General features: G+C 41.8%; 1 protein-coding gene across 1 annotated transcript in view; it reads right to left on the bottom strand.

The window, feature by feature from the left end:
* DOCK5 (dedicator of cytokinesis 5) overlaps positions 1–23720 on the bottom strand; it is a 189820-nt gene that overhangs the window by 42677 nt on the left and 123423 nt on the right. The window contains exons 16-26 of the mRNA XM_082471422.1: positions 20668–20738; positions 19959–20065; positions 17802–17938; positions 15774–15869; positions 12884–12982; positions 8590–8684; positions 7202–7280; positions 5855–5955; positions 3437–3495; positions 2976–3130; positions 2127–2212 (exon numbers count right to left, since the gene is read on the bottom strand). Of these exons, the coding sequence (XP_082327548.1) occupies positions 2127–2212; positions 2976–3130; positions 3437–3495; positions 5855–5955; positions 7202–7280; positions 8590–8684; positions 12884–12982; positions 15774–15869; positions 17802–17938; positions 19959–20065; positions 20668–20738 (1085 nt within the window). The remainder of the gene's footprint in view (positions 1–2126; positions 2213–2975; positions 3131–3436; positions 3496–5854; positions 5956–7201; positions 7281–8589; positions 8685–12883; positions 12983–15773; positions 15870–17801; positions 17939–19958; positions 20066–20667; positions 20739–23720) is intronic.

Here is a 23720-nt window from a genome sequence, read left to right as displayed (position 1 = left end):
CTCGCTGTTACTCAAGTTCTACGTTTTCTTTAGGTCTGTATCTCAAGCCCTATCGTCACTGAGGATCCCAGCCCACGATGCCCTTCTTTGAATTTCTATTGGTATTTGTTCTTTGTTTCTGTCTTCTGTCAATACCACAGAAATGAGAACCTTTGCCCAAAAGGTTTGTGTGTGCTATCTGATCGCTCTACTCATTTGAAAGGACCATCTTTTCTCCGTCTTTATTCTCCCTAAGGCCTAGCACTTCAGGGCATCCTGAAGGAACTCTAGAGAATCTTGGACTGATGCCCAGCCTAGAGGAACCTAGGAACCTACTACGCTTCTAGACATGTGGCTCTTTGGATAAAAGTGGGAGACGCAAGAGAGAGGAGATATGGGGATATATGTATATGTATAGCTGATTCACTTTGTTATAAAGCAGAAACTAACACACCATTGTAAAGCAGTTATACTCCAATAAAGGTGTTAAAAAAAAAAAAAGTTTTATTTTCAGGGAAAAAATGCACAGTTGTAAATAGGTAGATGGAGGTTAAACTTTTGGTCTAAATCCTCTCCCTCTGGACCCAAATAGAGCAAAGCTTCTATAGGCGCTTCTCAGATTAGACAATTAGAAGAAAACTTCGGGAACAGGAGAAAAAATGGGTTCAGAGCATTAGTCCAGACTCTAGAATTATTCTTGAGCACTGGAAATTTGTGCAGTCATATTTTTCTGCATTCGTGATCCAAGAAGAATGAAGGAAAAATAAGATCTGTATGTGAAAAGTCAACTGTAGGATTTTTTTAAAAGTGTAGTTTTATTATCACTTGTAAATGTGTGTGTTTGTATGTGTGTGTAACACCTGCACTTAATTCCCATATGAGATCAGAACTGCAGAAGTGATAAACTGAAAGGTCTGAATCTCAAACAAGCAGACCAAATGGATATAGGATGAAAAGATCAACAAACGATCTTATCATCCATTACAAACAAAATAAGACGGACTTCTAGTTCTTTAAAATACAGACGAGTCATCAGTTCCACGTCTGAGTACCCCGTGTGCTAGTTCCTTAAAAAAATCTTTGAAAAATGAAAAACAGAGTTGGGAGTGTCCCCATCCTCAGCTCAGTCTAGTGCCCACCACGTCCATGAAGCAGGTAAATCCCAGAAAGACTTAAGCATGTACCCAATCAACAGGTGACAGAGTTGGCCAATATCATAAAAGTTCAGAGAACACAAGAAACGAACAGTCTAGGGTAGTTACAACCCAGGATGCTGGGAAGATCTGCAGATAATAACAGTAACGAACACCAGAGCAGCCAACATTTGTTCAGCATGAGCTCTTTGACAGACACTGTGTTAATGCATCATCTCATTTAATCCTCACCAAAATACAGATCTTATCGTTGTAGATGACCAAAAAAAAAAGAGGCGTTGTATAGGTTAGAGCATCTGTCCAAAGTCAAAATCCTAGTAAGTGCAGAAAGCAGGATTTGATGTACAATCTCTCTCTCCAACATCTAAGTGTTTTTAACCACTCTTGTTATACTGTCATTCCATACATGCAAAGGAGAGTAAGAGGGACAGAGGGTGACAGGCAAAGGTCTGTCAGGGTATGGATGGGGAACAGTGGGATAACGTGAACACAGGGAGGGAATGAATGTGTTGGCTTGGGGTGTGGGGAGGGCAGTGAAAAGGGCTGGAGCTGTACCTGGTGTTCTCAGACATCCTTCACAGGGCATAAGGTATTTTTAAATGCAAAGTGGACCTTGAAATGTTTTTCCCTTCTCCTTTAAATTATTGCTTCGAAGCCATAATTAGAGGTGCTAGCACTTCTGTTAAAGTTCAGCATTTCAAACGCTGGGCAAAATGCCACTACTCTGTCCATCTCCCTCTCTCCTCCAGCTGCTCTGTTCTTGAGGGCCGGGCTGGCCAGGAAAACATGAACATTTGACTCACAGCAGATAAACAAATGTCAGCAGTGGATGGTGTAAACTCCATGAACCCCCCCACCCCCCGAGAACCATTCATGGTGGTGACCCCAGGGATGCTGAGACTACTTGATTGGTCTGTAAGGGCAGCAGAAGCCTGTTTTTCTCCATCACTAAATGATGCAATCAACGTGAGATTTTGTTTCTGAAATACTCACAGTTTTTCCAGAAGGACCTTGTATTGTTCATCTCCTCTTCCCCCTTCTACCTCTTGGTCCAGCTTTGTGATCAACTCATTCTCAAACTGAAAGCAGAGGCAGAATTTCACAGGAGAATGCCACATTCTCAGAAGACACGAAAGACATCGAGCCAACTTTTCTAGATTTGACCCAACCCCTTTACTGAATTGTAAACTAATTCCAACATACGTAGAGGAAGATCCCACTTCACATCATCCATTAATATCAAAACTTTCTAAAGCAGCCTTGTGCTACTCTGTCCTTTGCTTTATATTTATGGAAAAAAATTACCCCAAACATTATTATCCAATCACAACTATGCATACAAAAATAGCTTAATGATTCTAATTTTCCATTTTATTTTTGGTTCTTGTTGAAGTCTTGACAACGGGATTGCTTTTGCAGAGCTTCATAGCTGCAAAATCTTCCATTCAATACTAATATACTGTATAGATAAGGAAATTGAAGCATAGGAAAAATATATCAGTCAGACTAAGGTCTCAAAGCTAAAGACCCCTGCACCATTCCCTCAATCCACTGCAATATTTGCAAGAGATAGGATTAAACTGCACGAAGTCAAATTTTAATTATCCAGAGATAAGGGTGCTTCTTTAGGAAACACACGCAGCAGAAAAGGCTGCTTCTAGGGCCTTGGTTGGAATATCTGATACTATGCCTAATTGCTTTACAAAATAAAATGCAAAAAAAGAAGTTTTTAGATCACCTTTGATTTGTTTTATTCAGGCTACTGCTTCTCTATATAGAAAGAAAATAAATAAGAGTTGACTCTATGTGCATTAGTAAGATGACAGGTCCACCACTCCTTACCATATGGAAATTGCCATTTCCACTGAAATTGAACTCACACTGCATCATATCAAAGAAAATGGGGATGGTGGCTTTCCGGAGCTCTACTTCGGGGGTCAGTGTGACCTCCAGAATGGGACCCACCATGGATGGGATGAATTTGATTTTGTGGGGACCTGAAATGAAAGTAAGTGAGAACATGAGAAAAAATAATTTCACCGGAAGTAAAGTGCTACAGTCTTCCTCCACAGGGCCCATAAGAAAAGAAAAAGTTTATGTGGGTAAATCAATTCAGAAGTGAGTGACTAAATATTGTTTTCTGATAACATGTGATGTCATAAGAGACTGACAAGTCAACTTGCACTTCCAGACACACAGAGAAATCAATCTCAGGATTCTTGGAATCAAAATGGGAAAGAATTCATCGTGGGATGCGTGTCGCCCAGGAGTGGTGTGTGGGCCTGTTTGGGTTATACACTCACCCAGGTTATACCACATGTCCCGGATCCTAAAGCCGATTTCCTTTCTCATGTCCCCGTATCTAGGAAGAAGATCATAAACCAGGAGAAAGATGTGCAGTGGAAACAAGAACACATAATACAATGATAAAGGAAGTAAAAGAGCCTGTGTTCCTCTAGGTCACAATTAAGGTAAGTCTCAAGGCAAAATCACATTAAGAGATGTGGTCGAGGAACTTCCCTGGTGGTCCAGGGGTTAAGACTTGTGCTTCCACTGCAGGGGGTGAGGGTTCGATCCCTGGGCAGGGAACTAAGATCCCACAAGGAGATGTGGTTGATACCAAAAAAAGCCCCCAAGAACTGAGCCACATAGAGGTGGGGGGACTTTCACAGCAGGAGGAAGACCAAAGTAAGTGTCAAAAAATCACTGAGAAAATGAGATTAACAAACTTTATTGAAGAGGGAAGAGTGAGAAACACTCTGGTTGTTCTTAAGCAAAAAAATAAAATAAAACACAACAAACACTAAAGAAAAGGAAGATGAACTAGGGATGACTTACACAGTAATGTGGCTGGCCTTTATATACTTATATTTGAGTAACCCTTATTCACACCAGGACGCTCTTCAAAGCACTCACATTGGGAATCTCTAGACATACATTCTCAGTGGGGGTGACAGTGTCCCTGAAGGGGTGAAAATTGGTCCATGGGGGCAAAAAAAAGCTTCCTGTTTTTATGTATAAAGTACAGATATACATTTAGTACATAAACTGATATATAGTGTATCTGTGGTATTAATATTTCATGGGGGGGGTGTGATTAGAAAAACATTTTCTAAAAAGGTTCCTTACAGGAGTTGACAATGGAGGAAAAAAGAGTAGAGAAGCATTGATCTAGACAGTGGTTCTTGGGTGGAGGTGAATCACAGTCACCTGAAAATCTCTTAAAGAATACATATGCCTAGGGCTGCCCCACACCATATACCATATCAGAGGCTGGAGGCTTAGAAAATAGAAATAGGGTGGGTCAAAAGTAGATGCTGTAAATGTTCCCAAGGAGTTAGAATATGGACTTGTGATCTACCCTGCCAGCACGATTTTGTGTTTTCTACTTATGATACTATTGCACCAAACATTTTTTTTTTTCAAATTCTTGCTTTGGAAGTGTCTTCAGAAGCCAGTATAAAAATCATATTGAAAAATTTTTCTTACTATTCCTATTTAACAAAGGTACCTAAGCTAATTTTATTATTATTATATAAGCATATGTGGTCCATGTCCGGCACATAATAGATAATAAATGATAACTATTCTTATTGCTTATTAATACTACTGTTGATGCTTTTACTAAAAATCAGAGAAGTCTTGAAAAAAAATTCGTTCACATTCCTATAAGCTTAATAGAAATGTTTTTATTTCCTAAGGTTTATCTTTGCCCACATGCATATATTTTTACATGGATTGTACTTACAGTCACACTTTCCTTTGACCAAAACCAGAATCATTAATCCTAACTAGCCACTTTATTTATCAGACTTGGTGTCAACTCATTTCACTTATGGTCATTTAACCAAAATCAAATACATCCTTGAATGAAGTTATGTCATTTAAGGTATTCTAAAGAATAAGATTACGGTGTCCATCTTAAAAATCAAATATCTCTTGATACCCACCCCACAAGGAAATCTACAAAACAGGTTTTACTTTTATCTTTGAAAGTGCAATCACTAAATCTCAATCACTTAGCCACCAATCTTAGTATTGTAGGGAGGAGCTAGAAGGATGCTAAATAATTTGCCTAGAGTCCCAGACATGCTAGCAGGGGAACAGAACTAAAATTCACAGCTTTTAAATGGTAAATTTCTCAAGTTCTATTTAATTACACAGCCTTTGAGTTCCCAGGCTCTCAATGAACTTCAAAACAGACTTGAGGTGAAAGCAATGAAAGTCTTCCCTAAATCTCTCATCACTCTTGCACACAGGTCCATTTTGAATTCTGAGCCAGGAATCTGGAGGGTGTTTTTAGGTGATGTGTTACTCTTGGCTTCTCTGCTGAAGTGACTGAAACTGGGAGGTAGACCAATGGTGCCAAAGGAGTCTGCTCTGTGAAGCATGAGACAGAGAGGCACTATGCCTGCAATTTGGACAAGTTGCCAGCAGATGGCAGCTGTTCCTGGTGATGGGAGGACTGGCTGGCTTCAGTGCCTCTTTATGTAGAGATTCTATAATAGAATGTGATGGTTGATTTGAAAATGAATGGGCCCCTGAGAAGAGATGTGAATCTGGGGAAATCTGAGGTCTATTAAATGATTATTTTAAGACCTATCTCACTAACAACACGGGTAACCACTGAAGAGTAATTTCTGTGATACCAAAACTCCTGCTCCAAATAGAAATGGAAGAATCGCCTTCCCAATCATAAGCAAGTTTAAGAGGACACTTACTTTTTTACAATTTTGTTGCGCTTGGCTTGTGAGAAGGTTTCAAGCTGAAGGGACTCATGGGTGAGAAAAGCGACTGCCAAATGGAAGTAATTGTTCCAGAGCTGTTCAAAATTAATGGTGTGGGTGAAAAGAAACAGAAAATAACATTAATATGAGTCATAATAAAACAGTGCCACATGGTACAAATGCACTCGCCAGAAATTAATGGGAAAAAAATCCAAAATAAAATCCACAGGACTTCCTTTTCTCTCCTGTGTTTCAATTATTCATCCCTGAAAGTTTTAATGCTTTATTAATATCAAGCTTTTAAAAATAATCCAAACTATTATATTTGTCTTTACTCCTGGGATAAAGGAAAATTGTTGCCAAGAAGTGTACCTATTTATAGTAAGTAGTTTGGCAATACTTATCAAAAGCCCTGACCAAAAAAAAAAAAAAAAAAAAAAAAAAAAGCCCTGACAATCTGCCAAATTTTTGACTAGTAAATACTTTAGGACTTTATCCTGGTAACATATTTATGGGTATTTAAAAAAATATTTAAAACAAGGAAGGCCCTCACACTGCTATTGAACATAATAACAGAAAATGGAAACAATCTAAATGTTCATAAGAAGAATTCGGTTAAATAAACCATGGTCCAGCCATACAATGCACTGTATTCAGCCATTAAAAATACCGTGAAAATATTTATTATCATCGAAAAGATCACAGAAAAAGTAAATAAAGTAGATTAACAGGTTACCAAAGAACTGTACAGCTTGATTCCATTTTGGTATAGGTACTTATGTGTGTGTGTGTATAAATACACACACGTATATAACCATTTTGATATATATACACACATACACATATAAACACATATGTATATACACATATAAACATGTATATGTATATGCAATATGTATATATAATCTCCTCTGCTTATGACTCTCTACTTCCAAAGTTCCATAGATACAAACACAGGCCATATCACAGCAAAAGCACATCACCAACAAAATGTACCCTGTAACGGAAGCAGGACCTTGTCTGCCTTCACCAGGCACTAGAATAAGTGCCCTGTACATATAACTCTCTAATATTTGTTGGATGAACGAATGAATGAAGATGGAGCTAGTGATCACCAGTTTTGTTATCACTTTGGACTTTCAAACAGGTGTTTATACAAACTGCTCTTTGGACACAAAACCGTTTGTAGGTAGAGGAATACCTGCGTGCCTACCTGCAAGCAGGTGTGTTTGTGTGTATTTGTGTTATGATAAAAAATCTGAGGCGATGTTTTCCAAAATGAAACGGTTCTCTTGCTTTGGCTGAGAACTCAAGGAACTCCTAGGTGAGTCGCATGCTTACCTGAAGTTCAAAGCTTGCCTGATCCATGAAGAATCTTGTGAGAACCTCAGCAAACTGATTTATGGCACGGAGGAAAACCCTAGGGGAGGAAAAACACACTGGATAAAGAAGGCAACTTCATGCTCTTTGAAACATTTTCCATCTATGTTAAAAGCCAAAGCAAATCAAACCTGGACTTGGCAATCTAAGACCTTTAGATCTATCAAGGTCCTTAGAGACCAACAATAGCACATTCTACAGAGAAGGTTACTGAAGATCAGTTTCTTGAAATGACTAGTAGCACAGCTCAAGGCTGCATCACAATTTAGCCAGTTCAGGGTACAGCTCAGAGGACAAGCCAGGGCTCCCGAGCCTCAGACCAGGGCTCCTTTTGCTCCATCGTGATGCTTACGTTTTAAAGTCTAGGACTTCGGATGCAATTGTTTCTCTAATCTGTACATAGTTGGGAAGGGTTTTTCTAATCAGGTATCAGGACCACGGAGAGTTAACAATAATGCTATCATAATGATTTACTTTATTTAGCTCTTTAAAAATCCTGAATCTCTTTTACTATCTGTATTCAGTCCATTTCACTTTCATTCAACAAGTCTTTGTTGAGGACCAGCAACTGCAAAGCACTGGCTTAGGTTTTGCCTTGAAAGAATGGTTCCTGTTCTTAAGAAATCTACAACTTGGTGGAGATCATTTGTAACCTGTAACTCGAACCATGACCCAACAAAGAATATGGAAAATTCTAGGAGGGGGTATCAAAGAGGTATGGGGAAATCAAAAGAAGAGAAGATGACATCCAGATCAGAATGGCTTCCTTTGGAGATGGCATTTGAGAAGGACCTTAAGGAATGGGAGGCATGTTGATGGCCAGAGACAATGGGGCAGACACTGCAGGTGGAAGCAGCAGCGTGAGCAGAGGCACAGAACATGTTCATGTTCAGGGTCAGGGTCAGGGTCAGGGTCAGGGTCACGGTTAGGGTTAGGAGGAAAGAGGCCAGTTTGATTGGAGGGCAAGTTGTATATAGAGGGAAACAGTGGAAGACAAGGCTACAAAAGCAGGGTGGGCCGGGATGCAGAGGCCTTGAATGTCAGGATGATGAAGGCCATATGGAGACACTGAAAGACACCATGCAGAGCTGATGCTGACAGTCAACATGAGAGCAATGAGGAGGTTACAGCAGAAAGAAGAGAGGTGAGAGCCCAAGTCAGAGTGACCACAGTAGCCTGCATGGAATCAAGAACAGGAGCATGTAAACCAGGACCACGAAAGCGGGAGGACCCTTACTATACAGATGGTGGCTTGAAGCAAAGAGATTTAACATGCTTCACAAGGGTCAAAACCTAGTTTCCAGACCCAAGTTTTCAAATGCCTCCGGCCCTGCGACGGTCGGTCTCACCTGCTCTGTGTCATATTCATGACCATCCAGTCTTTGGCGTAGACGTTCTTTCCAATTAGATCCTTAAACATGATAAAAGTTTCCATGAGGAAGTCCTGCAGAAAACAAAGGAGGAATGGTTGGGGGAAAACTGGGTTATACTTCATAAGCCTTTCCTCCAGCACACTGACGTAAAGGAAGGAACACGATGGCCCAGGTCCCATAACAGTCTATCTTTTGAGTAAGGTTTATAGGGATAACAGAGTATTTTTTTTTTAATTTTCTTTTATATTGGAGTATAGTTGATTAACAATGTTGTGTTAGTTTCAGGTGTACAGCAAAGTGAATCAGTTATACATATACATGCATCTATTCTCTTTCAAATTCTTTTCCCATTTAGGTTATTATGGAATAGTGAGCAGAGTTCCCTGTGCTATACAGTAGTTTCTTGTTGGTCATCTATTTTAAACATAGCAGTGTGTATGCAACAGAGCATTCTTACAGGTATCCTACGATTTGATGTTTACATCATATAATCTGATAAGGAAGAGAAGGATTAAAAAATTGTATTTTATAAATGATAAAACTGAGACTGTTGAAAAATTAAACGACTGGTTTAAGGCCACAGAAACCAAGAAGCTGGAGAGCTGGGAAGAGACCTTGGAATTCTGGATCCCAAGTTCAGAGCCATAGTATCTTCAGTCCTCGGCTGCCAATGTTGTCTGAATAGATCTACTGTACTTCAAATGAATTCACCAACAATTGTAAGAAAACTGATACCTTTTTTTTTTTTAACTTTTTGGTGTCTTTTAAAAATTGAGTTACAATTAACATATTATATTAGTTAATTAATATTAACATAATATTATATTAGTTTCAGGTGTACAACATAGTGATTCGATGGTTTTATACATTAGGAAATGATGACCACAATAAGCCCAGTTACCATCTGTCACCATACAAAGTTGTTACAACATTGCTGACTGGATTCCCTATGTGTACATTATGTCCTGGGACTTATTTACTTTACAGCTGGAAGTTAGGATCTCTTAATCCCCTTCACCTCTTTCATCCATCTCTCTACCCTCCTCCCCTCTAGCAACCACCAGTTTGTTCTCTGTATCTGAGTCTGAGAAAACTGATACTTCTAATAACTTTGAGTCCAATTCTCCCTTATTATTATTAGAACAGAACAAAAATGCTATAAATAAGAAGCAGAGTCATGATTCTTCCTCTTCCAGGAACGTTACCATGCGTAGCCTGGGGGGAGGGTCCTAAATGGTCCTTAAAAAGAGATTATAGCAGTGGATCATCATGTCTGTAAAAACTAATAACAAAAGCCCAGTATTGAAAAAACAGCTATTCTACTCGAAACAGGGCTAAGAGGAAAAAGCAACTCAGAACAATTGGGCTAAAAATCAAAGCTAAAATGTTTGGAAAGCTTTTTAATTTATTAGTTAGTTAAATTTAGACATTTTCCACTCAGATTCCTGAAATGAAAATCCAGTCCAATTTCTCTGGCACTACACCGTGCAGTTCTAGCTCATGAATGACAACATATACAGAAAGAACACGGGGCTTGGGAGGCAGGGGGCCTGGGTTCTATTTCTAACAATATTCCTCTGAGACCCCCGTCCTGTGGGTTAACCAGTACACTTCAGATGCCAAACAGCATAGGAATGGGAGCAATTCCAGCTCTCAAGTCTGTGCTCCTTCCTTCTGGTTCAATGGAGAGTCAAACTTTTCTACCCTCCATTCTGAAATCATAGACATAGTTCACAAGTTTTTCAGTTTTTCATCAACCATTTTAAGTGCATCCATTACTTATTAACTATCCTATTAACTTTTTTCCTCAAGTCAACAGGAGTTGATGGTTTGTGAAACAAGGATGTAGATGCCGGTTATCTGCTTCTGACGCCAACTCTATATTCAACTCTAGTGCTCTCAGTGAAATGTAAACAGTGATGACATAATAAAGGCAGTTCACAGATAACCCCAGGCTTCACTTCATCTACCACTTCCCGAAGTCTTTCAAGTGATTTCTTCAGAAGCAGCAGGAGCGAGAGAAAGGACAGTCCACTGGAGGTCAAAGGGCTTAGCTGTACCCTGCAGTTCTGCCACTGATGACTACTGTTCCCTTGGAGACAATAATCCTCTTTTAATTAGATGATGCAGGGGAAGAGCCCACCACTGTCCCGGAAAATAGGAGTTAAATCTGGTTTGTTTTTTTTTTCTTCTTCTTTTTGCTTACTTAACGGAGCCTAATTGTCAAGAGTTTGAATTTAGTATAACTTTCTTTATTCTTCCTGCTTTCAGAAGGAAATCTGAAAAAAAGTCACTAAACTATTTTTATATTAATTTTATCTTACATAATAATAACATAATATTATATATGTAATTATAATGTAATATCATTATCATTATTATAAGTAGTTGGTTCTCATAGCTAGTAACACATGCCAGGCACAAAGTGAGGCATTTTCCACATCTCCACTCATCAATACTCACATTAACTACCTCCTGCCCCCAGGTAGGTACCATCCTACAGAGGAGGAAATTAAGGTTTAGTGAGGTTAGACGGCTTGCCCAAAATTTCGTAGAGGGAAGCAGAATAGCCAGAATTCAAACCCAGATCCGGGTGTTCTAAAGCCTGTGTTCTTAAACCCACTACGGAAGAGAAACACTGCTACCCTCGGCTTCCACCTCTCCCCACCTCTCCCCTCTTCCTAATTCTCTCGCCCAGATCTCTGCAAGCACAGCTACGGATCGCTACAGATTCCTGTACCACGCTGCCAGCCAGAGCATGGCCTACGTGGAGGTCCACACAGGACTCCAGACTAAGCCCCATTAAGTCCTTTCTTGTGGTCCAAGACAGTGCTCTGAGGTTCATCATTGGATCAATTACAACCAATAATAATAAACAGTACAATTCCTTGTGTGTTTTTCCATCATGTAGACCTCACAGAACGGAGAGTTACTGGCAGAGAAAGAGCTGGATATCCTTGGGTGTACTGGCCACATGCTATCAGTATAATGAAGGCAGAAAGTGGAAAATCTAGAGCATAAAGAAAATTGGAATACGCACGAATGATGCGAAGTTACCCAGAGCAAAGACGAGTGCAATGAGACCTCGCCTATTAATCCAGCTCCCTGTCCAGCCCACTACTTCACAAGATAAGACAATACTTTCAGGGATTTTTTTTTTTTTTGGCCATGCAGCTTGTTGTATCTTAGGTCCCCGACAAGGGATTAAACCCAGGCTACGGCAGTGAAAGCACAAAGTCCTAACCACTGGACGGCCAGGGAATTCTCACCTTCAGGGATGTTTAACAGCCACTAACAATTCCCTGAAGGCAAGGATCCTGGGGAAGCAGCCAGAGACCTAACTTAGCCTCTTGGGCCACCTTCGGCTGTATGCTTAATAGTAACTATGAGAACAATTTTTTTGTTTAAAACAGAAGAGAATGGAATATTTTTTTAAGCTCAATTTTCATTATCAATGCTTTATTATTTTTTTTAATTAATTAATTTAATTTTTTTGCTGTGTTGGGTCTTTGTTGCTGTGCGTGGGTTTTCTCCAGTTGTAGCAAGCAGGGGCTACTCTTTGTTGTGGTGCCCGGGCTTCTCTTGTGGTGGCTTTTCTTTGTTGTGGAGCATGGGCTCTAGGCACGCGGGCTTCAGTAGTTGTGGCACATGGGCTCAGTAGTTGTGGCTCGCAGGCTCAGTAGTTGTGGCGCACGGGCTTAGTTGCTCCGTGGCATGTGGGATCTTCCCGGACCAGGGCTTGAACCCGTGTCCCCTGCATTGGCAGGCGGATTCCTAACCACTGTGCCACCAGGGAAGTCCGAGAATGGAATATTTTCAACTGACGATAACTTACAACTGTTACCTGGGGCAGGTATTACGTCTTTCTGTTTCCCTCTCCAGGGAATACTGAAAAGGATGACATCAACCACATCTTAAAAGACCATGAACATCTCTGCCTCCAAAATCCTTGCCAGGGCATGGGTGACTATTGTCCCTGAAAATGAGACACTGTCCTCTTCTGAGAGCAAAAGAGGTCACCCAAATGTTTCTAAATATGGGCTCTCTCTAAATCCAAGAGACTTAGGTGGCTGCGTGAGGACCTCCTGGTATATGTACTGTACTCTTCTTCAAATCCTGTGGCAGAGAAAAACTCTCCCTCCTGTAATCACTGTGGAAAGCGACACAGCATTTGGTGGTGTGTGGGAAGAGAACCCTAGACTCATGAGGCTCAGTTCTGCCAAAATATGAGAAGTCTTAAAGCTACCAGGATCCAATGAAGACAACTTACAATAATGTCTTGTCTCGTCTTGAAAGTGCTGATGTAGTGGCTATAGTGGCTCTCGTCCATCTGCCGCAGGATGGCAATCATGCAAGCGACGAAACTCCCCTGGAAGGAGACCGAAAACACAAATCCCAGCTCCTGAGACCGCCAACGGACAAAGCAAGATTTGGGTGCATGTACTTTGGTTTTCCCCACCCAATTAACTATGCAGGGACCCCAGCACGCTGGAAACATACTGCATCCTAAAGGTCCAAAGGCATGTGCTTTGCAGTTTCTGCTAAAAATAAGCTCCTTCCAGGTTTGAGTGAAGCAGTGTGGAGGGCTTCACTCATCCTATGAATAGCCATGACCTCTGAAATCCTGGAGGTCAGGGGAACTACTGACTGTAAGATCTCAGCTAGATGACTAGTTAAGCTGTAACAACTTGTAGACCCCTGAGTTGCTTGTTGAAACAGAGGTGAAACAGAGACGGTCCAGGGAGAAACGTCCAAAGTATTTAGATCATTTAAATAAATTAGAGCTTGGAGGAAAGCAAAGAGGAAAAAGAGAGGTCGTAAAACTGAGTGGAAGAGCAGAAGAGAGGCTAGGAGAGCTCCCTGCTGGACCACTTCAATGTCATTCCACCAGCTCTAGAATGCTTTGGCCGGTGATCCCTAGCATGTTATGCTGTGTGACTGTGGACCTGGTTTGAAGAAAGGGATCGGATAATTAGATGATTACCATCATTTCCATTCTTGAGGCCAGGAATTACATATTCAACTTGCTTTCCCCTAGTCCAACCATATTTGAGCCACAGACTTAATTTTCTAGCCAGAGGGCAAGTATCTAAGGTAGTATCCTCTTGTATTCATATAGTTATGAAAACAACACAAATTTAAGTGAACTTGGCACAGAGGAGATGAAAATACAGCTGTTCCTGGGATGGAGGGAATAACTTCCTAAACACAAAAACAGTGAAATACTATCCATGTACACCTCTCTCTGAATGAATGTCTGTCTTAGGTCTCTTTTGTTTAAAAATGTTTATTTTTCTAATTATAAAGTGACGTAAATTTATTGTACTAAGGCTTTGATATATATTGCCAAACCAGCATATAGTTTGCATTACCATCAGCATCTAACACTATTTGTTTCTCCAGACCTTTGCCAAGTGTTTGCCCAAATTTTACCCTTTCAGGAAAGCCTGTTTTTTTATTCTGGCTGCACCACGCGGCTTGTGGGATTCTAGTTCCCTGACCAGGGATCGAACCTGGGTCCCTGGCAGTTAAAGTGTGGAGTCCTAACCACTGGACTGCCAGGGAAGACCCAGGAAAGCCATTCTTAATCAGCTTACATAAATTGTAACTCTTCTACCCTAACTCCCCTTATCCCACTCATTTTTTTCTCCATAGCACTTATAGTCTTCTAATACTCTGCCATTTATTTTTTTGTTATCGTTCTTGCTAGAATGTAAGCTTCTCTAAGGTAGTGATTTTAGTCTGTTTTGTTTCCTGATATATCCCCAGCATCTAGAACAGTGCCTGGCTTACAGTAGTTTCTTAATACATATTTGTTGAATAAATGGTTTTTACTTACCATAGCAATTTGGGATAGTTCTTTTTCTATGTCCTCTGATTAAAATCTAATCAGAGATTTTAGCATCACAAAAGATGCACCTTTAGTAAAAGATGCTTCATTTTAATGATGATACAACTCAGCCTTTCAACAGTTACCTCTGGTCTCAATCACACTTTTTATCTGACATTTAATAGACATAACAGGGGGAGAATAAGAGGCCAGGGCAACACTGGCATTTCTAACAGCATGCTAATCCCAAGTTCTTTAAATGGTTTTTCCTTGAACCACAAGGGCTGGATGGTACCACAGGGCACCGATTTATAAGCACACTAAATATCCCGGGGAATATGATGCGAAGGGGAAAACTGAATTTATCAGAATTCCTCTCATGGTGACTATAGTGCATAGTTGGGAACATAACTTGGTGAGCTGCTAGGGGTGGGCATGGCTGACAGCATGCAAGGCACTGCCTCCAGGCTGGTTGCCCAGGGCCAAAGCCCACCTCAATCACCTGGTGGTTGTGTAACCTTGCTCAGGTGTTTGCACGTTTCCTCATTTGCAAAATGGAGCTTGGTGTGAACTTTCAATGAAATATAAAGTGCTTAAGATACTTTCTAGCACACACACAAAAATGAGCTAACAGTGACTACTACCATTATCATCATGCTGGCTGGACATACTGATACTATTACTGTTATCATTCTAACGAAGGCAGATCCATCCACACAGAGCATGCGTACATTGAGAATTACAACTAAACTGCTTGAGACAATAGAGGAAAAGCTAAATGCAGTCAGCTAAACCCCTAGTTTTCTGCTCACAAAGGCTCATATTTTCCTGAAATAAAATATTAAGCAAATATTTAAAGAGCATTAGGTCGAATGGGTCCCAAGTTCTCAGTCCACCTAGGGCGCCTGCATATCTCAGTGGGTCTCTGCTTTAATATATTATAAGAGGCTTTTGTTTCACCTTCCATATGAGCAAGACTCCTTAAGAATGGATCCGCATGATGTGTATTGGCGAGATCCTTTAAAATTTCCCCCCGTTCGCCTCCCCTACCTCCACGGTGGATCATTTCCCCTCAAGAGAAAATCAGCATCAGATTTACTCACAGTTATAACGAAGAGTCACTCATCCAGGGGGGCTGTAAGGTTCTAGACCCCATTCATTTCCCGAGGGAGCTATGCCACCCAGCCCGCAGCGCAGACTGGAAACTGGGATGGGAGGGGCCTACGTGAATTTGGTCTCAAGGCACTGCTCCCCGAAGCCCCCCACTGGGCAGGTGGGGTGGGACACTTAGAGGCCGCGGTGGCTGTGTGGTCCCCTGGGCGACACTCACGATGTGCGGAGACTGTCGGCTCATCCCAATCACGGTCCGGTTGATCCTTCTCAGCAGCCGTTCCATTATCAGCTGTACGTGCAGCGCCGTGGGGCCCTGAGGGGGGAAACAAAGGGATGGACACCACTTCTTCTGACTCAGCTTCACTTTTCTTAAAGAAACCTGGACTGCTGAGAGTTCTCTTTAACTCTCATTCTGGTTCTTCAGTCCAAAGCAATCTCTTGTCCAAAAGGGGGAAACATTGCCACGGAACGATACGTAATGTTATTAAGGAATCTGCTGAACATGACTGGTTCTAACATTTAAAAGATGAACGTGGAGATGCAGGGGAAGAAAGCCTCTCTAATGACCCAGGCCACCTGGGCTCGCTGAGAGCTCCCTGTAGCCAGCAACTCAACAGTTTATGGGGATTCCCAGTAGTACAAGGTACTTGGTCCTGATGCTGAGTAGATCAGGTTACCCGGGACAATTTGGCGCACGAGTGGGAAGAAAAAGGGAACAACATGGAGTTCTTGCTACCTCCTCTCTAGGATGTAAAAAAACAAGAAATTCAAGTCAAGGAGATTGTTATGGACTGATCATTTGCATTCAAAATTCCTGTGTTGAAGCTCTAACCCCTAACGTGATGGTATTTGGAGATGGGGCTTTTGGAGATAGATAATCAGGTCATGAAGGCAGGGCCTGGGACTGATAGGTTAGTATCCTTATAAGAAGAGACACCTGAGAGCTTGCCCTACCAAGCAAAGGCCGTGTGAGGACACAACGAGAAGGTGGCCACCTGCAGGACAGGAAGAGGGCCTCACCAGGACCCAACCATGCAGGCACCGTGACCTTGAACTTCCAAGCCCCAAGAACTATGAGAAATAAATTTCTGTTGTTTAATCCACCCAGGCTGCAGTATTTTGTTTCGGCAGCTCGAGCAGACTAAGACGGGGATTTACTATTCTGACTCTGTCATGTGTGACTATGAGCAATTATTTAACTTTGTGGAGCTTCAATTTTCATAGCTGCGAGAAAAAAAAGAAAAGATCCCGTACAGGAATTAGCTGGGCTGGTGCACCCAACAGGGCCTCATGAATGTTCAGTCTTTCTTTTTCTTTCTTTCTTTTCTTGTGGTTTGATGCTATACTCCTTCAGCTCCAACTTATCAATATTCAAGTTGCCTTTTCAAAGCCTTTACCCGTTATTGCTTCTTGACAGATACTCGAATCTCCTGCTTAATGCTTCAAACAACTAGATCACTGCTATTTATGTAATTTTATTAAAACACCAAGTATTGGTAGCGTCCCCTCTCTCCCACCCTCCCTTCTTTCCTGGCTTGCTTTTTATTATTTCTCTGCTTGCTTCCTATTTCTTTAAATGAAAGTGATTCATAACACCTGCCTCTCTGTAGGAACATGGGTGCCGTGTAGCCATCATGGGGGGGTAGCGACTATGGTTTGTCTTTGACTGAAAACATTCTGCAAAGTTCTCCAGCTTCTTGAGTGGAGGCTATGACAGGTCTATCTCTAGAACATGGAAAATCCAGGCAGTGTGGCCCCAGGTTTTTTGAGGGGGAGGAGATGAGGTGAGATTAAAAAAAAAAACACACATCATTTCTACTAGGCTCCAGAAGGAAGGATCAGTTTCAGAGAGAACATAAAATGAGAACTTCTCAGAAGCTCCGGTGTATCTACAATAGTGCTGTCAGGTACCAGAGGTATAAGAGGGTAGGGGTTTCTACCTAACAAGTCTAAACAGGGCTCTGGATCTGAAAAGTCCTCAGCAGGATCTCAGTGATGGGCGAACTGGGCCAATCAGGAAAATCAGCCAGTAAAAGCCCCAGCAGTAGGTGGATCTCCCTGGACCTAGATTTGCATGACAGATTCTAGCCGGGAGAAGCCTCTCTAAACAGCTCTAAAATGGGTGCAGCCTGCCCCAGCGCCCAGGATCTCAACTGCCTGAGACTAGGAGAGCTGTGCAGTTGCTCCTGTCCCGGGCCGTGGACCAGTGTACGCTACGCTCTGCATCAGCGACTCTTTGACTCACCACATCCTTCCTGTCCAGAACTTCCAGGAGGTAGCTCAGAAGCTGCGAGCTGGCCTCATGGTCAGGCTTGCTGGAGTTGTCGTCCAACTGGCCGCTGAGCTGGTCTATCAGCAGAGGCAACAGCACGTCTCTGCACTCTGAGGGGGGAAATGCAGACCACTCACCAGCTGCAGGAAGGAGCACATCCCCGAACTGCCTGGCTCCTTCCTGCAGCTCCCTCTCTGCCTGTTCCCCCAGCTCCCAGCTCTGGACTCAGCCCTGCAGGGGCTCCTCCAGACCACCGAGGCGCACGTGGTTTTAGGCACGGAACTTCAGCCCTGTACCTTGACCTTAAAAACAAAGAAAATCCCACCTATTGTGGGTCCATGTAGCCAAATGTTTAAAGTATTTAACAATTTCTTTAGCTTTTTTTTTTTTTTTTTTACAAAAAAGGCCAACTTGGGAATTCCCTGGCGGTCCAGTGGTTAGGACTCCGCACTTCCGCTGCAGTGGGCACGGGTTCGATCCCTGGTCAGGGAATTAAGATCCCGCAAGCTGCACAGTGCAGCCAAAAAAAAAAAAACAAAGCCAACTTGATACTTGCAAGTTAAGTCACATGAAACTAATAAACTAAGCAAGTTATATGCTTTTAATTTTTTTGAAATGTTCCACCTAATGGAGAAAATGCACTCGAAAATTCCTATAAATACTGAGCTTCACCAGCACATCTCAGTGTTTCACAGACATTCTGTTCATGCTTTCGCAGGCACGTGGACTTCATAAAGTAAGGTATTATCTTCCTACTGTGTCTTCCTTCTGAGATCTTCACAATGATAAAATATCATTCTGATGAGTCCAGACATTCTGGGCACTAACAGAAACGACTGTGAATGGTGACAATACTTCCTCTGCTGGAACCTTCCAGGGCATCCTTGCTCTTCTGCTCAAACAACGCATCTTTATTGCCTCATTTATGGTTTATGCATCCTTAGAGGCAGAGGGAATCACAGCACAGTAAGAGGTTGACTAGTATTAAGTTTTCCACTTAAGAGCACTCACTAGCTTTCTGCACTCCCCCTGACTGGGTCCTCGGAACAGCTGAAATGTCTAAGCACAAATTCTGAGGCTCAGAAAAGGTCAGAGCCAAAAGACGTGCTGATATGATCTAGTTCAAGTCCATCCTTCCACAGAAACAGAAGCTGAGACTTAGAGAAGGTCCCTCGTTCGTCCAAAGTTACGTAACTAGCCAGGGGCAAGGCTAGAAGGGTTCTCCCACCAACAACCCACTCAACTTTTCCTATTTCTGCGGTGTCCTGCTAGTTCTCAGACCCTCCAGCCAATACACACTGCATGAGTCACCCTCTGGGACTCCCTGACCTGGTGGTGGTGGCTTCAAAAGAAGCTCCCACAGCTGCCCCACCCTAGCGAGTCTTGGGTTTACTGGGAAAGGACGAGGTATTGGACCTCTTTCCCATGTCAACTTTGGGACAGGAACACAGTGATTTCCACCTGGTGGCTACATGCTTCACTCGAGCTACACAATGAAGAGTCTTTTATCAGTGTAAGTGTGTTCTCCTCTCCGCTCCTAGCAGTATGACGGTAATCTGGCTGCCCTGCAGCTCCCCCCAGAACCTCTCTGATTTACAGTGATTGCCAATTTCCATGGTGCAAGTCCTTCTGCCATGGTCGCTCTTCAGCCACTAAGATGACATGACTGGGCATGGAGTCGAGAAGAGATGTGCATAACCAGCTCTGCCGAGCCAGTATAAGTGGCACGCAGTCCATCACCGCCCCATGACATCACCGCCCCATGGCATCACTGCCTGCCCCAGCCCCCCGGTTACGGATGTTATACTCTAAGTCAAAGGAGATGCATTTGTTTAAAAGGACCGTCTTTACTGCTTGCCTGTTACTTTATGGGGTTCCTATTGTGAGGACAACGTTTGCTAATTAATGAAACACGACTTAAAGAACACATGATTTTGCTCTTTCAGGAACTATGGGAATGCTGAACTGATTTCACCTTCTCCTTAAAACCGGTTTCCCAGGAGGTCCTCAAGCACCAGCGAACGATTGGCAAGGACATTATTGACATTAAAAAAAAAAAAAAAGGCAGTGTTGGCTGAAGAAGACAAAAGACTGGGATTTCCGTAAGCAGCAGCTTTGGTGGAGACTCACCCGACTGCCGGAAAAGATTGCTCTCTACTATCTTGGTCATGCAGTTCAGTTTCTGGCGAACTAACTGGTTGTCAGGGATGCTCTGAATGAACTTGCAGAAGAGCACGCTGGAAGAGAAACCCCAGTGGTCACTGTTTTCATCCTGCCGAGTTGAAGGGAGCATTACGCTCTTTCCCTCTACTGGGAAATTATTTGGGCGTGGACAGGTTTACCTGGAATTTTCTCCCCAGTGACCTGAGAGTCTGTCTCTAGGAAGCCAAGGAGAGGCTGTATTCCGTGCTCACTCCAGGGCTCAGCCTGGGAGCTAAGTCAGCCTAAACTGGCAAATTAGTCAGGTCTATCACTGCTTTGCAGACCTGCCTTCACCCTCAATTTCTGCAAAAGTCTTTTCGGGCTACCTCCACCCCAGTGTCAATCACCATCTGACTCGGCATTTCGGGCGGTACTTAGGTATAGGGCTGGAAGCATAGTATTATGTACTTTTTTCTGTAGTTAATTTTATGTCTGTGTGTCTTGTTTCCCTGGAGAAAGTGCAAACCTCTCTGAGGGGCCGGCTTTGTGTCTTCTTTTATGGCTTCCACAGAACTGAGCACAAAAAGGTGTTCGGTCAATACGTGTTAGAAGAATCACAGCACGTGTAGCCGCCTAAGCTCAAGCCAAGCAGGGGAGCTACTTCTCTGTTAAGAAACAAAAGTTTTGGGCTACTTACCTGAGCTCAACTGGATCGAACACAAGTTTGACGTCATTAATGATGCTAGGAAGGTACTTCAAGGCTGCCCCCTGCAAGAAACACACCGAAGGCATGTTCAGTTGCCAAGCAGGACAAATACAGAATTTCCTGCTTGATCCCAGGAAGAAACGACTGATGCTGGGATCCTGAACAGGGAACTGGACACAGACACTCTCGCGATGAAGAAGAAAGCTGATGTTGTACTACACGATCTCCCAAGATCTTTTTCCTGAAAAGTCCAGAGGCGCAGCTTTCTGCCCTCACCACCCAAGAGCCACTCTCCATTTAGAATTCAGTTTTCTATCCAAGGAAGGAGTTAAAATCTTGACGTCTCCCTCACGAAGTTGCCATAGAGAGCGAAACATAAAGCTCGAACTTGAGTCTTTAGGGATTACGTATTTTACCTTAAAAAATTGATAATGATGAAGATGATGGGGACGATGGGCTTCTGGGAAGAAGGGGAGCCCTAAGAATAAAGCCTGTTGCTTGAATCATCATCAGGATCAACTGGCTGAATTCACAGGGTCCAGAAATGCCATTCAAGGGACGTCTAAAAGGGTAGCTTGTCATCTTTGGTGAAACGTCCATTTAGGTCTTCTGCTCATTTTTGGACTGGGGTGTTTGTTTCTCTGATATTGAGTTGTATGCGCTGTCTGTATACTTTGGAAATTAATCCCTTCTTGGTCGCACTGTTTGCAAATATTTTCTCCTAGTCTGTCGGTTATCTTTTCATTTTCTTTATGGTTTCCTTTGCTGTGCAAAAGCTTTTAAGTTTGATTAGGTCCCATTTGTTTATTTTTGCTTTTATTTCTTTTGCCTTGGGAGACTGATCTAAGAAAATATTGCTATGATTTATGTCAGAGAATGTTTGGCCTATGTTCTCTTCTAGGAGTTTTACGGTGTCATAGATTACACTTAGGTCTTTAAAACAGGCACATGAAAAGATGCTCAACATTGCTAATTATTAGAGAAAAGCAAATCAGATCTACAATGAGGTATGACCTCACACAGGTCAGAATGGCCATGATCAAAGAGTTTACAAATAATAAATGCTGGAGAGGACGTGGAGAAAAGCGAACCCTCTTACACTGTTGGTGGGAATGTAAATTGGTGGACCCAATTTTTATGGAAAACAGTATGGAGGTCCCTTAAAAAACTAAAAATAAGAGTTACCATATGATCCAGCAATCCTACTCCTGGGCATATATCCAGAAAAGATGAAAACTCTAATTTAAAAGATACAGACACCCCAATGTTCACTGCAGCGCTATTTACAATAGGCAGGACATGGAAGCAACCTAAATGCCCATCGACAGGTGAATGGATAAAGAAGATGTGGTATATATACACAATAGAACACTCCAGAGCAGTAAAAAACAATGAAATAATGCCATTTGCAGCAACGTGGATAGACCCAAGGATTATCATACTAAGCCAAGTCAGGAAGAGAAAGACAAATACCATATGATATCACTTATATGTGGAATCTAAAAAATAATACAAATAAATGTATTTATAAAAAAGAAACAAACTCACAGACATAGAAAACAACCTTATGGTTACCAAAGGGGAAGAGAAGGGAGGGATAAATTAGGAGTATGAGATTAACAGATACATACCACGGTACATAAAATAGATAAACAACAAGGATTTACTGTATAGCACAGGGAACTATATTCGATATCTTGTAATAACTTATAATGAAAAGAATTTAATATATATATATACACACACACATATATTTGAATCACTTTGTTGTACACCAGAAACTAACACAGTATTGTAAATCAAATCTACTTGAATAAAAATAAATAAATAAATAAATAAATAGCTAGCTTGTCTTTGGCAAACCAACATTTAAAAATACAAATGTACATAAAAGTTAAAACAAAGGGATTTCCCTTTACTTTCTATGAGTCATTCTAAAATTAACAAGTTTTCCACGAACTAACTAGGATTAATTTTTTTTATCTCCCACCATGGCCAGTTCTATGTTGCCCCAGAACATCCTCACCGACAGCATTAAGAGTTACTCAATATTTTATTCTTTTTGTTGCAATGGTAAATGGGAGTGTTTTCTTAATTTCACTTTCAGATTTTTCATCATTAGTGTATAGGAATGCCAGAGATTTCTGTGCATTAATTTTGTATCCTGCTACTTTACCAAATTCATTGATTAGCTCTAGTAGTTTTCTGGTAGCATCTTTAGGATTCTCTATGTATAGTATCATGTCATCTGCAAACATCATCAAAAAAATCTAGAAACAATAAATGCTGGAGAGGGTGTGGAGAAAAGGGAACACTCTTGCACTGTTGGTGGGAATGTAAATTGATACAGCCACTATGGAGAACAGTATGGAGGTTCCTTAAAAAACTAAAAATAGAACTACCATATGACCCAGCAACCCCACTACTGGGCATGTACCCTGAGAAAAATGTAATTCAAAAAGAGTCATGTACCACAATGTTCACTGCAGCTCTGTTTACAATAGCCAGGACATGGAAGCAACCTAAGTGTCCATCATCGGATGAATGGATAAAGAAGATGTGGCACATATATACAATGGAATATTACTCAGCCATAAAAAGAAACGAAATGGAGTTATTTGTAGTGAGGTGGATGGAGTTAGAGTCTGTCATACAGAGTGACGTAAGTCAGAAAGAGAAAAACAAATACAGTATGCTAACACATATATATGGAATCTAAGGAAAAAAAAAAAAAGTCATGAAGAACCTAGTGGCAAGACGGGAATAAAGACACAGACCTACTAGAGAATGGACTTGAGGATATGGGGAGGGGGAAGGGTAAGCTGTGACAAAGTGAGAGAGTGGCATGGACATATATACACTACCAAACGTAAACTAGATAGCTAGTGGGAAGCAACCGCATAGCACAGGGAGATCAGCTCAGTGCTTTGTGACCACCTAGAGGGGTGGGGTAGGGAGGGTGGGAGGGAGGGAGATGCAAGAGGGAAGAGATATGGGGATATATGTATATGTATAACTGATTCACTTTGTTATAAAGCAGAAAC

The sequence above is a fragment of the Balaenoptera physalus genome (assembly GCF_965194825.1).
Source record: "Balaenoptera physalus genome assembly, chromosome: 7".
NCBI classification, from domain to species: domain Eukaryota; kingdom Metazoa; phylum Chordata; class Mammalia; order Artiodactyla; family Balaenopteridae; genus Balaenoptera; species Balaenoptera physalus.
This window is presented reverse-complemented; position numbering and strand designations above follow the sequence as displayed.